Raw genomic sequence first — 16,175 nt, 5'->3', positions numbered from 1 at the left:
AAGGTATTTCACTCCCTGGGCTGTTGGTCACCCTTCAGCCCTTGCAGATGGAAGGCTGAAGGGCCCCACCTCCCCCCATCCCCCCAACTTCTGGCTGCCTCCTGCCCACCCAGATTCACCCATGCCATCGTTTCCCACCCAGGCCAGATTCACAAACACTGGTAATCAAAATGCCAGATGGTGTAGGTCAGTCTGCAGCCCCTGGCCAGTTTTCTTGCCACCTCCAGACTCTCCCAGAGCTGCACTTGACACACAATACAACCACCATCTCTCAGTTTCATACTGAAGTTGCCCATGCAGACCCATGAGGGCTGAGCAAAACCAGCTCAGTAAGTGCTTTTAGTACACGATGGATAAAATTTTCTCAGTTCAGCCTCATGGAGAGCCGCCTGCAGCCCATCGATCTTGAAGGAAGCCCTGCCCAGAGGAGGGAGTTCGGGCTTTGTGGGTGCCAGCACAGGAGGGGATGGATTCTTTTTCAGAGGGTTGCACGCAAATGAGACATTCACTATCAAAAAAAAAAAGCCCCAAGCCCACTCATATCATGCTATCTCTGCGCAGAAAGCCTCCTCATTCCTTATCTCAACCCCCGGAGATTTGTGGTATATCACAAATAATGGCTGGACAAGATAAGGCTTCTTCCAACACACTGGTTGCTCCTAACATCTATAAAGCTCCATCTTGATGGACCTGAATGGGCCAGTGCCTGGGGATAGAATCACAGAATCGTTTTGGTTGGAAAGGACCTTTAAGATCGTCGAGTCCAACCATTAACCCAGCACTGACAAGCCCACCACTAAACCATGTCCCTAAGCACCACATCTACATGGCTTTTAAATACCTCCAGGGATGGTGACTCCACCACTTCCCTGGGCAGCCTGTGCCACTGCTTGACAACCCTTTCAGTGAAGAAATTTTTCCTGATATCCAATCTAAACCTCCCCGGCACAACTTGAGGCCATTTCCTCTCGTCCTATCATTTGTTACCTGGGAGAAGAGATCAACACCCGCTTCGCTACAACCTCCTTTCAGGTAGGTCAGCGATAAGGTCTCCCCTCAGCCTCCTTTTCTCCATGCTACACCTCATCCGTTTTTAGTCCAACTCTGCTCTTTTCCAGATGTTTTGAGCAAACACTGTGTTTTTCCCCCTCCTGTTCTCACACCTTAGATGCCCATCTCCAAATCCTATCAACGCTCTCGCCTCCCATCAGCAAGAGTAGACACCAAAGATGCTCAGTTTTGGCCAAGCAAAGCTTAATCCACTCCTGGTCCCTTCCAGCTCCCAGTGTTGAGGGAACATCTTAATTTCAATTAGCCAAACCCCCTGAGGAGGAGGCGAGCTGTCAGGATCCGACCCTCCAGGGTTTACCACCGTGGGATTGCGAAACCAGGCACACCGCCGGCAATGAGATGTTTATAGCCCAGTGATTCATAATACTGCAGAGCTTGCAGGAAATGTAACACCATTCGTGATTAAGAAATGCTCTTGTTTTCTGCTAAATATATAAAATAATCATTCCCTGAGCAGCAGATGCAAATTATATATAGTATTAGCCTCGTATGCCAAACGCTATCATTCCGGTGCAGCGTGAAGCCGTTTCCCAAGGCTCTAGAAGTCCCTTAATCTGCCTTTTGATGTTAAATGACAAATTTCTTGCCTGGGATCATTAACGGGATGACTAATGAAAGCTGATAAGCAAATTTATAAATGAAATTAAAGATATTAATATTAAAAGCCAGGCTACAAGAAACAGAAATGTGGATTTAGCAAACCACAACAAGAAGCATGGCAATCTGCATGAAATTTACAGCTCCTTTCCTGCTAGGCAAATTAGAGACGTGGTATTTTCTGCCTGGAGGTTGTGGAAGCTGCCAAGCTTGACGGGACACCTCTCCTGAAGCGTTAGCACCCCCATAATCCACCCTCAGATGCTACCTGAGATTTAAAATGCTCCTGCTCAAGTTTTCCAGCAAATGCCATGCCAGGGCTGAAAAACACGCTGATAGTCCTACAGAGATAACTGCATCACCAAACCCTCACGCAAACGAAATACCTTTAGACTGTGGTCACTTTGTGCCCAGTATTTTTAAAAAAACAAAACAAAACCCACCTCAAACTAGATTCTCATCTCACTCATCCCAGTATAAATGCCAAGCAACTCTTAAAAGTTGAGGACTTATTTTGGATTTATGCATATACAAACAAGTTGAGACCTTTCCAGCTTGGTGTCCAATCCCACATCCATGCAGCTTCACCATGAACCCACAGCTCGTTTCTGACTTCAGCTGCTCCTCACTGAGGTTTAAGGCTCACAGGAGAGTCTATTTAAGCCTCAGCTCCCATCAGCTGATGATGATCAGCCCTGAATGGACCAGACAAACATCCTCCACTGCCCCAAGGAGCACAGACAAATAAGATCCTACCCAATGCTGCAGGGCTGCATGAGAACAGGCACCTCCTCTGCTATCAAAAAAAAAAAATAGGAGAGGAGAAAGTTTCCTTTTATCTGTAGATGCCCAGTTTTCAAGCAGACATATCATGGAAACAGGTTGGTTGGACAAGTACTCATGCGTGGTGCCTCCTCATTGCACCCACAGCTTCCAAAAAAAAAAAACCCCAATATCCCTTTGGATATAGGAGAACTTTGAGCTAGCAGAGTGACCGAAGGAAGAGTCAGATGCCACCAGGAGAATAAGAATGCCCAGAAACACAACAAAAAGCACCGCTGGGGAGGGCACATTTGCTATGGGGACATTTCCCAATCCCACTAGAGGAGCCCAACGTGGGGAGCAGCCACAGCACAACGGGTGTCCGAGGGACTGTGTTTCTGAATGTCTTTTAGAGACCCCTCGAGCCTGGAGAAGACAAGAGCAGGTTTTTTGGAGCAGCTCCTAACCCAGCCTCGGTGTTGGATGCCTGGACACCTGTCCTGGCAGGCTGTCCAGCTCCATCAGAGCCCTGCTCAAGGTCCCTTCAAAGAAGTCCTAGAAGGTATTCATGGCTTGGCTTTCTCCTTGTTTAGGGAAATGGCTGCTCCTTGTACCATTTGGGGAAGGAGGTAGAGGAGCGATGCATGGAAACAGCTCCACAACATCACTTGAGCCCCCCCCAGGGAAAAACAGCAACGGCTGGTGGCTCCATCTAAGCTGACGGTCACCCACACCTTGGGGTGTCACCTCCAGGCAGAGCAGCCACTGCAGCAGTCAGGAGCACAGGGATGCGGTGTGAGAGATGGAGACATCCAGGTACTTCTCCGAGCTACCAAAATCCTCATCCGAACATCTCCCCATAGGTACATCCTCACTTTGAAGGGTCCCAGCCCATAGGTACCAAGCTGCCCCTTATTGCCTCTCCCCATAACCTGCATCTTCACTGCTTCCAGCATCTGCTTTGCTCCTGACCCCGCTGAGCTTATTCACTCAGACCAAAGTGATAACCTTCATTAAAGAGCTACAAACCATACATGCATAACTTTCCTGCAGGCACATATTACAGTCTTTAAAGGGAGGGAAAGAAAACAAGAGTGGTTAAGGACTTACCAAGAGGGATCCACCATGGCACATGCCAACCAGCCCAACCCAGCTGGGGCTGGGAAATGTAAAGGACCAGCAGGCAGGAAAATGGGTGAGAAAAAGTCCCAGTAGACCACAAAACTTAACAGAGGAGGAGCAGGAAGGGTTAAGCAAAGGTGGTGGGGAGGCACGGAGCAGACATGGGTTTGCTTTCCCTGTGTGCTGGCTCTGCTGAGCTCTGCCAAGCTCAGCTCTCTGGCATGGGACCCTGGTCCCTGCAATGACCAGGATCTGCTGCTCTGGCTGAAAAGTGATTTGGGTTTTTATTTTAGAGGGACAACTTAGCCACCTGAGTTTCTCCCTAAGAAGGTTTAGGAATAAGACAAGACCATGCAAGGATTAAATGTGGGGGGGTCTCCCATGGGAACCTCTGCGGAGCTGCTCACAGTCATGGCACAGCTTGGGAAACCCTGACCCCCCTGCTGACTGACCCACTCCATTTCCCCAAATTGAACCCAAAAAGGGAGAAAATTATCATTTTCCCCACTGGGTCTTAGCTCCACTCTTGCTGCCCACCTGCAGGTCCCTGCCCTGGCCCCACCGCAGTCACACGTTGCCCTTCTCCTTCCTAAACCACTGCATCAGCTGAAAAATCCTCCTGAGTGTTGTAGCTGACTTCTGGGTTTTGAGCACCAAGTTTGCCATAAGCAGCAATTTGAAGCTTTATTTTATATAGAACCCTTTAATCGAAAAGCCTTGTGCTATCGCCCGACTCCATGAGCTGCGGGTTTATGTAGAAACATCCAAATATCGAGATGCTCGAGTCACACAATATTTGACGGTGCCACCACACCTCTCCCAATTGCAAAACCAGCTCTGGTCTTGGAGGTTACGGATATTGAAGATGATCGAGGTGTGGGAGAAGACCTTCTGCAAAGTCTCCCCTTGCATTTCTGGCACATTTATGTAATGATCCCCAAAACGAGCGTTCTCAGGTGGGGGGGACAGGCTTTTCTCTGCGGACCTGCTGCAGCACGTGTCCCATTTTGAACACCTCTAGAGATAAGGACCTTCCAGTTTTTACACGAGGCAGCCCCAGGGCACGGTTTGGGTTTAAACCAGCATGTAAACGGGCTGGAGGGGATGCCTGTGCCCTCGCTACCTGGTGTCGTGCCTCGCAGGGCCCCCAAAAGAGCCATCCTCCCCTTTCCTTCCACCCCATCACCTCCAGCGGTTGCAGCCATCCTCTGTCTGGTTGGTGGAGAGGGATGAGCTGGTCTTGGATGTCACACGTGCTCCCCGTGGCACTTGGAGGGGGGTTTCTCCTACAGATTTGGGAGGACGGGGCTCCCGCGCATGCCCCAGCAGTGCTCCACCCTTCTTTTTCAGCTAACGAGCTGCTCCCCAAATTACAAGCAGGGTTTAAAACAACAACAACAAAAAAAAGGAAGCTCAGACTTACTCTAGGACAGTTCTTCCAGGAGGTTCACGGAGGAAGACTCAGGCCCCAGGCGGTTATGGCAGTGTCCTGGTACCTATGGTTCTCGCCCCCCCGGTTTGGCACCCCACGCTCTGTCTGGGATGCACCAAGCGATGCTGGACTGTGTCCTCACCATGTCCCCATCGCCTCGTCCCCCCTGGCCACTGCAGCTCCTGGATTTTGTGGCAAACACCCCCCAAACCCTTCCCAGCTTCGTAACTGCGTTTGCTTTCTCACTCGGGCACCAACTCACTGGTTCTTAAATCACACATTTCCACAGGGCCGGATCCGCGCACAGCACGGTAAATCCACATCAGCTTTCATCAGGCTTTGCTGATAATTCCCAACATGAGCAAAATGTGACCTGCTATTTGTTAACCTTTTTCTTAAAAGTGATGGAAATCGTGACACCACCCCAAACCCCGTGTGAGGCACAGATGGGTCCAGCTCCCATTTGGCATCGTTAAATGCACGCAGATGTGTGTAAGACCTTTACACAGCCCTTGGAAATGAATCTCAGAGCCCATTTTGTCTGTGTTTGGGATTATCCGTCTCCCTGTTATTGAAAGACATTATTTAATACAGGTTGGTGCCGGAGAGATGTATAGGCTTTACAGAAATCACTGCATGTGCCTCCACATCCACAGCAGCACCACTGGCACATGACTCGTCTTGGATTTCCTCAGCCCGCGCTGCTAAAAATCAAAAAAGATTATTTTCTTTGTACCAGGTGGCTTTTCAAGACTCGGAGCGTCAAAGGAATGAAACCATTAAATCGTGGATGCATCTGATGGATTATGAGCTTCAAAAGCCTGGTGGTTACTGACTAATAAGGCTGGAAGGTGGAGGGGGGGTGGGGGGGAAATGTTTCCTCTCGGAAGAATGTGTTTCTAACAAGACAGGTCAAAATACGATGGGGATGATAAATTGCTTCATACGAGTTGCCATTAACCCAGCAGCTTTCTGTGTTATTAGATTACCAAGGTGTCCTCGGAGCATAGTGACCATTTTGGCTCTGTGTTAGCACTAATTTGCAGATCTGGGGGGGTCGTTAGGCTCACTGCAGCGAATCCACCGCTCCTAACAAAGTGGCAGCTGCCAGCAGGTGTCCGTAGGGAGAGGTATGTTTTGGAGGGGACTGGGTTTATCCATGTCAGGGTTTCGGGGTGGGGTAGAGAGGGGGGGGATTCATTTTTTTCCACACCAACTCTCATTGTCTCACGTGGGGTGGGAGTTGAATTAAAAAAAAAAAAAAAAATGAAAAATTAAAAATAAATAAATCACATTGGAAAATGATCAGCCCCAACAAGCATGCACGTCTGTCTCCATGCAAGTGAGAAGCACAGCCTCCCTCCTCAGGATGCATATGGGGGGACATGTGTCACACATGGAGCCCAGCACTGGCCCCAGGCAAGGATGGAGCGAGAACAAAGGGCCCCAGCAGACACTGCATCCAGGGGGGCAACCCGCTTGTGCTCATACAGGGGGGCATAGCATTGCCAAACAGTCATCGAGAGAGATGGAGAAGGAAATAATAAACAAATGTTTGAAAAAAAAAAACCAAAACAAACCAACCAAACTGAGGATAAAGCTAGAAGGGGAGGTGGAAAGGCACAGCCTCACAAAATGATGCAGCTCTGAAAGGGCTGCAGAGTAAGGCAGGGCAGGTTGCTGGAGCCACTTGCTTTTGTTTTTTTTTGCCAGCGACTCCTCTGGAAATTTTAGCCGTGGGAACCACCGACCTGCTGAATTTATCTCCCTCACATTAAAGACAAATAACTCATCCCGTGTCTCCCCCCTGCCTTCTGTGGCAATGCAACGGAGACAAGATGCTCTCCCCTCCCCGCCCCAACCCCAGCCCCATCGCCTGCTTTCGGGAGCCCTGACTTCCCCTCAGTTTCTGAGGGCATTCAAGCCAAAATCGTGGAGGTTTTACAGGACCCTTTTACAGACCTGGGAAAGGAGGTCTGGCATAGGAATGAGGAGAGGTGACCAGTATTATTATTGCTTTGCAGCTACAGCAAAATCGCTCGCTGACGGCAGTTCGGTTCTCCATCCCTCCCTGCTTCCAATATTTTAAGGTTCCCAGTGACTTTTTCCTAACCCCATAGTTTACTCATTTGACCAAATCAAGTTATTCAGAAGATGGTGGGCCTGTAGGTTTCAAGCAGGAAAACGTAGTTACAACATTAGCAGCTGGGACAGTTTTACAACCCTGCCTTACAGGGGTCTAGTGAAGCTATTTATAACATGCCAGCGGCCACAGGACCGAGGCACAGCAACTTCTCACCTAGCAGATGGTGGGCAGAGCGCTCACATATATACGCATATGTTTAAATATACAGCTAATAGATTAGAGGGTTTTTTTTTTTCCAGGTTCATTTACCTCTTGTTAATCAGAGTTAAAAGAAAATTACTCCCCCCATTCATCCGGAGGTCGTCCGTTTGTTATCAGTCTAGTAAGGAATGTGTAATGTTGTAACTAGAAGGAAATCAGAAGCATACCCTTCATCAAATATCTTTTTTTTGATTAATAATGAGGGCTTGGATTTATACACTTTTTTTGGGGGGCTATTCTGCGGTAAAACAGAGTTCTGCATCGGCACAACGGTAATACGGGCTGTGCGTCTAGGGAGTACGTACACACAGACTAATGCTGAGGGTAGATATGGGATAGGAAAAAAAAAACACAAAAATATATGTATTAAAAAGCCCCCATATCTGCGCTATGGGGGGGAAATCCACTCACTCAAACCTCACGATGGGGGAAAGCAAGGGAAAAAATCTAAACAGCAGGATACGACAATAAATGGGAAAACAGCAATAGAAAAAGCACACTAGGTTAATATAGGAAAACTAGTTTCTTTATTGAGAGATCGTATATTAGTATTAGTGGAATCGTGTGTAACAATGTCATCATGCACACAATACAAAAAAGGCAAGGCCCACCATGCTATGGAAGGGCAACAGAACAAAAGCAGCGTACACTGAGCAGATGTATAGGCTACAGCACATTACATTTCAGCAGGGTATGTCTCTACAGAGAGATTTACATCAGAAACTAGGTAATGTAAAAAAATACAGACCATGCTTTAGTTTTAGTACAAGAAAAAAGGTGAAGATACACAACCAAAGGATATTTGATACAGAAAATTACCCACAAAATAAGAACAGGAAGTAATTTAGCACAGCAGAAAAAAATGTTATCCCTGTTTAACGGAAAACCATTTTGCCAGTTGTCTCCTTTCGCAATTAAACTTTAGGGGGGGGTAGTGGGTGTTTGCTAACAGGACGGGACACTTGTGGCTGATGGGGACATGGAGCGTGGGGCTGGCAGGGCGAGCAGCTGAGTGGGCTATGCCCATGGGGGACAGCTGTCGGCAGGGGTGTCACCGCCACCGGGGGCAGGGGTGCTGCACCCTCTCGCCAGCAGCTCTTGGGGGGTATTTTAGCCCCCCCTTTCATCACAGATCTTAACATCCAACTCTTATCCAATTTTATTTTTGGAATTAAGGCCAAATGCATTTCCTTGACAGATTTCCCCTCTCCAATTTAATTTTTTTTTTTGGGGGGGGGAGAGAGGTTTGGCTGCAATTTGGGGGCGTTTGGCTCCCCCAAGACCCCCCAGGAGACTCTGTGCCCAACGACCACAGCAAAATGAATCCACTTAACAGGAATTTACAGTGCAATGTACTCAGCTAAACAGGATGAAGGTACAAAAATGACTGTTATCGTCTACAGCTATGCTGAAATGGCCTAGTGGCTAGGCTACACGGCGAGACGGGGGCGGGTGGTTAAATTAAAAAATAAAATAAAATTTAAAAGATAATAAAAATAATGAAAATGGATCTACCGAAGCACAGACGAGAGGTGCAGGGGGGAGAGGGGCAAGCGGCGGGCGCCGGGGGGGGGGGGCCCGGGGACGGGTGGAGAGAGGGGGGGATCCCCACAACGGGCACTGGGAGGGCTGATGGGGGCGCGGAGCCCTGCGCTTCTGCCGGGGGGCCCGGAGCCCGGCCGGGGGCCCCGCCCGCCCACCCCGCGGGACGCGAACCCGCGGCGCACGGCGCGGTACCTCTGTTGCGCACGGAGCCGAAGACGGGCAGCACCAGGTAGCCGACGTGCACCAGGACCATGCTGCGGCCTTTGTGGCGTGGCGCGGTACGGCGCGCTCCCGCCGGCCCCTCCGCGCGGCGGCGAGTAGCGGCCGCGTGCTCCGCCGGCACACAAAGGCGCCCGCCGCCAATGGCAGCGCGCCGCCCGCCGCCGGACACGCCCCCTCCCGCCGACACGCCACGACCCCCGGTACACGCACCTGCCAATAGAGGGCGAAGGGAGAGCGGAGGGTGGGGCGGGTGGGGGCGCGCGCACGCGTGCATGCAGCCCGCACGGCTGCGCGCGTGGGGCCGTGCGCGCGGGGGCGCGCGTGTACAGACGTGTGCACGCACGCACGCACAGCGTGCACGTACGGACACAGGCGTACACACGGGCGCGCGCACACAGGGGCACGTGTGCACGCGGGCGTGTATGTACACACATGCAGAAGCGGGCACGTGCATGTGCACAGATGCACTGCACACATAGACACAGGTACACATACATGTGCACACAGATGTACATGCACACACGGGCACTGGCACACATGTGTGTGTGCACATGTGCTGCACACGTAGACACCGGCACACATACATATGTGTACAGATGTATATGAACACACATGCACAAGCGGACATGTACATGTGTGCACATTCACTGCACACGTAGACACAGGCACACATACATATGCATATAGATGTATATGCACACATGGGCATTGGCACACGTGCCAAACCTGTGCACACAGGTGAATACACATCAGCATGCATGCACATGCACACACCATACACACAGGCACACTCACATGCACGCATGCAACTATAGGCACACATATATGCGGTATGATCTACCACAGGAGAGGTGGTGGGGTAGTGCTGTATGTTAGGGAGTGCTTGGACTGTGTTGAAATTGAGGAAGATGGTGAGGATGACAAGGTTGAATGTCTATGGGTGAAGATCAGGGGGAAGGTTGGCAGGGTGGACATTACGGTGGGAGTCTGTTATAGACCACCCAACCAGGATGAGCAGGCGGACGAGGCGTTTTACAAGCGGCTGTCAGAAGCCGGCCGCTCGCCGGCACTTGTACTCGTGGGCGACTTCAACTTGCCGGATGTCTGCTGGAAATACAACATGGCAGAGAGGAAGCAATCTAGGAGGTTCCTCGAATGTGTGGAGGACAACTTCCTCATGCAAGTGGTAAATGAGCCCACTAGAGGAGGGGCCCTGCTTGACCTGTTGTTTGTGAACAGAGAAGGACTAGTGGGAGGTGTTAGGGTCGGTGGCCGTCTGGGGAGTAGCGACCACGAAATGTTAGAGTTTTCGATAGTGGGGGAAGTAAGGAGGGGCAAAAGCAGAACTTCTGCCTTAGATTTCCGGCGGGCTGACTTTAGCCTGTTTAAGAGGTTGGTGGACCGAGTCCCTTGGCAATCGGTCCTGAAGGGCAAAGGAGTCCAGGAAGGCTGGACGTGCTTCAAAAGGGAATTGCTAAATATTCAGGAGCAGGCTGTCTCAGGAAGGCAAGCCGTCGGGGAAAAAGACCGGCCTGGTTAAACAGAGAACTTAGGCTAGAACTTAAGGAAAAAAAAAGAGAACCTACTTGCTCTGGAAGAAGGGTCGGGTAACTTGTGAGGTCTATAGGGATGTGGCCAGGTCGTGTAGGAAGAAGATTAGAAGGGCCAAAGCTCAATTAGAGCTTGATTTGGCTGCTACAGTCAAAGAAAACAAAAAAAGCTTTTACAAATACATCAACAGCAAAAGGAGGGTCAAGGAGAGCCTCCACCACTTGCTGAATGAGGAGGGTAGTGTAGTGTCAGGGGATGAGGAAAAGGCAGAGGTGCTCAATGCCTTCTTTGCCTCGGTCTTTAATGTCAAGACCGGTTGTCCTCAGGAGACTCGGCCCCCAGAGCCTGAAGTTAGGGACGGGGGGCTGTGTGAACCTCCCATGATCCAGGAGGAGACGGTTAGTGACCTGCTGTGCCAGTTGGACACCCACAAGGCTATGGGCCCGGATGGGATTCACCCCAGAGTAATGAAGGAACTGGCAAATGAACTTGCCAAACCACTCTCTATTATCTACCGGCAGTCCTGGTTAACTGGAGAAGTTCCAGCTGACTGGAAATTAGCAAACGTAACACCCATCTACAAGAAGGGCCGGAAGGACGATCCAGGGAACTATAGGCCTGTCAGCCTGACCTTGGTGCCAGGCAAGGTGATGGAACAGATCATCCTGAGTGCCATTACACGGCACATGCAGGACAACCAGGGCATCGGGGCCAGCCAACATGGATTCATGAAAGGCAGGTCCTGCTCGACCAACCTGGTCTCCTTCTATGACCAAGGGACCCGCTTAGTAGATGAGGGCAGGGCTGTGGATGTAGTCTATCTAGACTTCAGTAAGGCATTCGACACTGTCTCCCACAGCATCCTCCTAGACAAACTGGCTGCCCGGAGCTTGGATGGGTGGACTCTTAAATGGGTTAAAAACTGGCTGGATGGCCGAGCCCAGAGAGTGGTGGTGAATGGGGCAAAGTCCAGCTGGCGGTCGGTCACTAGCGGTGTTCCCCGGGGCTCAGTTCTGGGGCCGGTGCTGTTCAATATATTTATAGATGATCTAGACGTAGGGATTGAGTGCACCCTCAGCAAATTTGCAGATGACACCAAGCTGGGTGGCAGTGTCGATCTGCTGGAGGGTAGGAAGGTCCTACAGAGGGATTTGGACAGGTTAGATAGATGGGCCGAGACCAGCGGCATGAGGTTCAACAAGAACAAGTGCCGGGTCTTACACTTGGACCACAACAACCCCATGCAGCTCTACAGGCTGGGGGAAGAGTGGTTAGAAAGCGGCCCGGTGGAAAGAGACCTGGGGGTGCTGATCGACAGCCGGCTAAACATGAGCCAGCAGTGTGCCCAGGTGGCCAAGAAGGCCAATGGCATCCTGGCCTCTATTAGGAAGAGTGTAGCCAGCCGGTCTAGGGAAGTGATCGTCCCTCTCTACTCGGCACTGGTGAGGCCACATCTTGAGTACTGTGTTCAGTTCTGGGCCCCGCACTTCAAGAAAGACGTTGAGGTGTTGGAGCGAGTCCAGAGGAGGGCGACCAAGCTGGTGAAGGGTCTGGAGGGTCTGACCTATGAGGAACGGCTGAGGGAGCTGGGGTTGTTTAGCCTGGAGAAGAGGAGGCTCAGAGGTGACCTTATTGCAGTCTACAACTACCTGAAGGGAGGTTGTAGTGGAGTGGGAGTTGGCCTCTTCTCCCGGGCAACTAGCAATAGGACAAGAGGACACAGCCTCAAGCTTCGCCAGGGGAGGTTCAGGTTGGACATTAGGAAGCATTTCTTTTCAGAAAGGGTTATTAGACATTGGAATGGGCTGCCCAGGGAGGTGGTGGAGTCACCATCTCTGGATGTGTTTAAGAAAAGACTGGACATGGCACTTAGTGCCATGGTCTAGTTGACATGGTGGTGTCAGGGCAATGGTTGGACTTGATGATCCCTGAGGTCTCTTCCAACCTGGTTGATTCTGTGATTCTGTGATTCTGTGCACACACATATGCATGTGTGCAACTGCACACACTCACACAAAACATGGACATGCACTTCCTGAGGACAGCAGCGAGCACACGTGGAACCCCAAGCTGCAGCCCCGGTCTCCCCTCCTGAGGAGCGCACGTGGGAGGCACACCCCTCCATACATCTGTCTGGACATGGCACTTATTTGATAACACACATAAATCCTAGAATCATAGAATGGTTTGGATTGGAAGGGACCTTAAAGATCATCCAGTTCCAACCTCCTGCCATGGGCAGGGACACCTTCCACTAGACCAGGTTGCTCAAAGCCCCATCCAACCTGGCCTTGAACACTGCCAGGGAGGGGGCATCCACAGCTTCTCTGGGCAACCTGGGCCAGTGTCTCACCACCCTCACAGCAAAGAATTTCTTCCTGATATCTCATCTAAATCTCCCCTCTTTCAGTTTAAAACCGTTCCCCCTCGTCCTATCACTCCATGCCCTTGTAAAAAGTCCCTCTCCCGCTTTCCTGTAGCCCCTTCAGATACTGGAAGGCTGCTAGAAGGTCTCCCTGGAGCCTTCTCTTCTTCAGGCTGAACAGCCCCAACTCTCTCAGCCTGTCTCCATAGGAGAGGTGCTCCAGCCCCCTGATCATCTTCGTGGCCTCCTCTGGACTCGCTCCAACAGCTCCATGTCCTTCTGCTGTTGGAGGCCCCAGAGCTGAACGCAGCACTGCAGGTGGGGTCTCATGACCGGCTGCAGGAGCGTGGAGGGGCTTGTCCCTGTCCCTGTCCCCCTCCCCGCAGGCGACCCAGTGGCCTGTTGTGTTGACACCCCAGTTCCTGACAGAACTTACTCGTTGGGGCATCGCTGACCTAAAATGGCTCCATGCAAAGAGCACATGGAGACCCCATGGGGCTTGGAGCCACCTTCCTCATGGGACAAAGAATCCCCGTGGCTTAAAGAAGGACAATTCCCCCCTCCCCCCACAAAAAAACACCCCAACCACAAGCTTGTCCCTGTTTATTGAAAACTATTTTAACGAAGTGGGAAAGACCCTGTTGTGCGGGAGGGGTTTCTGTCAGGGCACGGGGTCTCAGGAAACATTTTGCTCTGCTGCAAACCCATTTTTCGGTGTCCTTTCCACCCCGGCCAGGCCGGGGGTTGTTTTTTGCTGCGCTCCCCCCACACTACCAGCCGCCATCCCGCCTTGGGGAGCCCCCTTAATCCCCACTTAGATTTATCCATCCCATGCATCTGTCAGGTTTAAGTGCTCCTAACATATATGTGCGATGGATTTGTTCAACGATTATTGCATTGGGTTTGTTGTTGGGTTTATTTTGTGGGTTTTTTTTCCTTATTGGAATTAAAACAGGGGCTTGGCAACCTGGATCTGTTGGAGCAGGAAAAGAGTGGAACATCTCCCTTATGAGGAGAGGCTGAGGGAGCTGGGTCTCTTTAGCTTGGAGGAGACTGAGGGGTGACCTCATTAATGTTTATAAATATGTAAAGGGCAAGTGTCATGAGGATGGAGCCAGGCTCTTCTCAGTGACATCCATTGACAGGACAAGGGGCAACGGGTGCAAGCTGGAACACAGGAGGTTCCACATAAATATGAGGAAAAACCTCTTTACGGTGAGGGTAACTGAACACTTGAACAGGCTGCCCAGAGAGGTTGTGGAGTCCCCTTCTCTGGAGACATTCAAAACCCGCCTGGACGCATTCCTGTGTGACATGATCTAGGTAATCCTGCTCTGGCAGGGGGATTGGACTAGATGATCTTTCAAGGTCCCTTCCAATCCCTAACATTCTGTGATTCTGTGTGCCCACTGCCTCCCACTGCCCACCCAATTGCATCCCAGTTTGGATTTTGCCCTCTTGCCTTGCCTCCCTTGGTGTCTCCCAGGAGGCTGTGCCGATCTCAGGGGAGTGTCAGGTTCCAGATTAAGCTCGTATCTGCCTTATTAGTAAATCTAGAAATTAAATGCAGTTAGTCCTGAGAGGGACCTGCCCATTCAATGCAGTCAGTCCACATGGGACCCACCTGATAAATCACCCGGTATGATTACCTGCCTGCAGGTAAAGCACCCCCAAAATCCTGACCAGAAATAAAATAGATTCATGATCTTTGAGTTCGGACAAAGCACAACTGAGGCATGGTATCAATAAACTTAACTTTGACTTTATTAAGTCCAACAATGAGGCAACTTAGTGAACAAGGAAGGGAGGGAGAGAGAGAGAGAAAAAAGTAAGTAAGAGAGGAAAAGAGATCAGTTGAGAGGGAAAGGATAGTCACCACCCTGGATCCCACGGCATCCCGTGGGTCCTCTCTTGATTCTCAGCAGTCAAGGGTGGGCGCGCACATAATGGGGCAAAACGGCCTCTTTTATAGAGAATTTTTGCAGAGTCATGCTGACGTGGAGCCGCCAGCCACAGTTTGCACCACTCACAGGCCCGAGGGCGTGACAGGTCCGGTTCCCGCGCTGTAGGATTGGCCCATTGCCAGGCTGTCGCCCGCTATCCCGGATGGGTCTCTCCGGAGGGGGTGGAGGGCTGGAGGGCGGAGACGTCACTCACCCCTAGTCGGCAACTAACTTCTTGCCTCAGAAAATGTCGTCAAGGTCACATAGTCCTGTACCCCAGAAGATGGCGTCTGAGCACGTGGGATAGGACGGTTTCTGAGACAATGCCGGAAAAAAAAGGGGGACAAGGAACAGATCCCCACAGGGGGAAGGCTGGATCTTGTCCCTTGCTGTCACCTGAGCAATGCTCACGGCCACAGCTTGGCCGGACCCCCTCTGCAGCACTCAGTGTTCGCAGGTACCACGCATTGTCCACACCAGCACGAATATTTCCAAGGAAGGAGCAAACTTGGGGATTTTTTATTTCTCTGCTTATGCCATAATGAAATGCTTCCTGTTCATGGTGCGGCATGGAAAAATTACTACTTTCTACCCATTTCTGCCAGTGGCAAGAAACCATTTCCAGCAGCAAGGTGCGATCTGCTTGATCGCACTGTGTTAAACACACCCTACAAAGGGACGTGTCTTTAAGCTCTAAAAAGCCCGCAGAGGGTAACGTAGCCAAACCCACGTGTGAATCAACCAAGGAGAGATTTCCACCTTGCCTCCTCTCACCCATCCCCACCACGATGGCTGCAGGACGGGCCCTGGGGGACTCCCAGGACGTGCATGGACCCTGCAAAGCACCCCGATGTCCCCTCCATGGTCCCCTGAGACTGTTGCTGGCCCCAGGCTGGGGGCTGCAGCCCCGCCACCGGCTCCAGTTGCTTTTGGCAGCTGCTCCCACGGCCCCCAGCCCCGTTGTGGCAGTTGTCACGGGTATTTCAGAGGGCTCAGCCCTTGCTGCTGTTGCTTTTCATCCATGCACCGTCCCCCAGGACACCTGAACCGTCGCTGGGGCTTTGCATGTCATGCAGATGCCGCAGGCACAGGTTGACGTTAAAATTAGCCCTCGTCTTCCTCTCGCCTGCGTGGCCAGTGCCTGTTGGTGTCCCCCAATGCAGCTTTTGGGGTCCCAGCACCCCCAGGTTGGGGCATCCTCCCACTTTTGCCCCAAGC

General features: G+C 51.3%; 1 protein-coding gene across 1 annotated transcript in view; it reads right to left on the bottom strand.

Annotated features, from left to right (window-relative positions):
* The window catches only part of LOC137675792 (E3 ubiquitin-protein ligase ARK2C-like), a 41,948-nt gene extending 32,819 nt beyond the window's left edge, over nt 1-9,129 (bottom strand). Inside the window, exon 1 of the mRNA XM_068422009.1 lies at nt 9,069-9,129. Coding sequence (XP_068278110.1) covers nt 9,069-9,129 — 61 coding nt within the window. The remainder of the gene's footprint in view (nt 1-9,068) is intronic.
* Between the last annotated feature and the right edge of the window lie 7,046 nt (nt 9,130-16,175).

Source organism: Nyctibius grandis, chromosome W, assembly GCF_013368605.1.
Source record: "Nyctibius grandis isolate bNycGra1 chromosome W, bNycGra1.pri, whole genome shotgun sequence".
Lineage (NCBI taxonomy): Eukaryota > Metazoa > Chordata > Aves > Nyctibiiformes > Nyctibiidae > Nyctibius > Nyctibius grandis.
The sequence above is the reverse complement of the archived record's forward strand: the minus strand, read 5'-3'. Positions and strand labels throughout refer to the sequence as shown.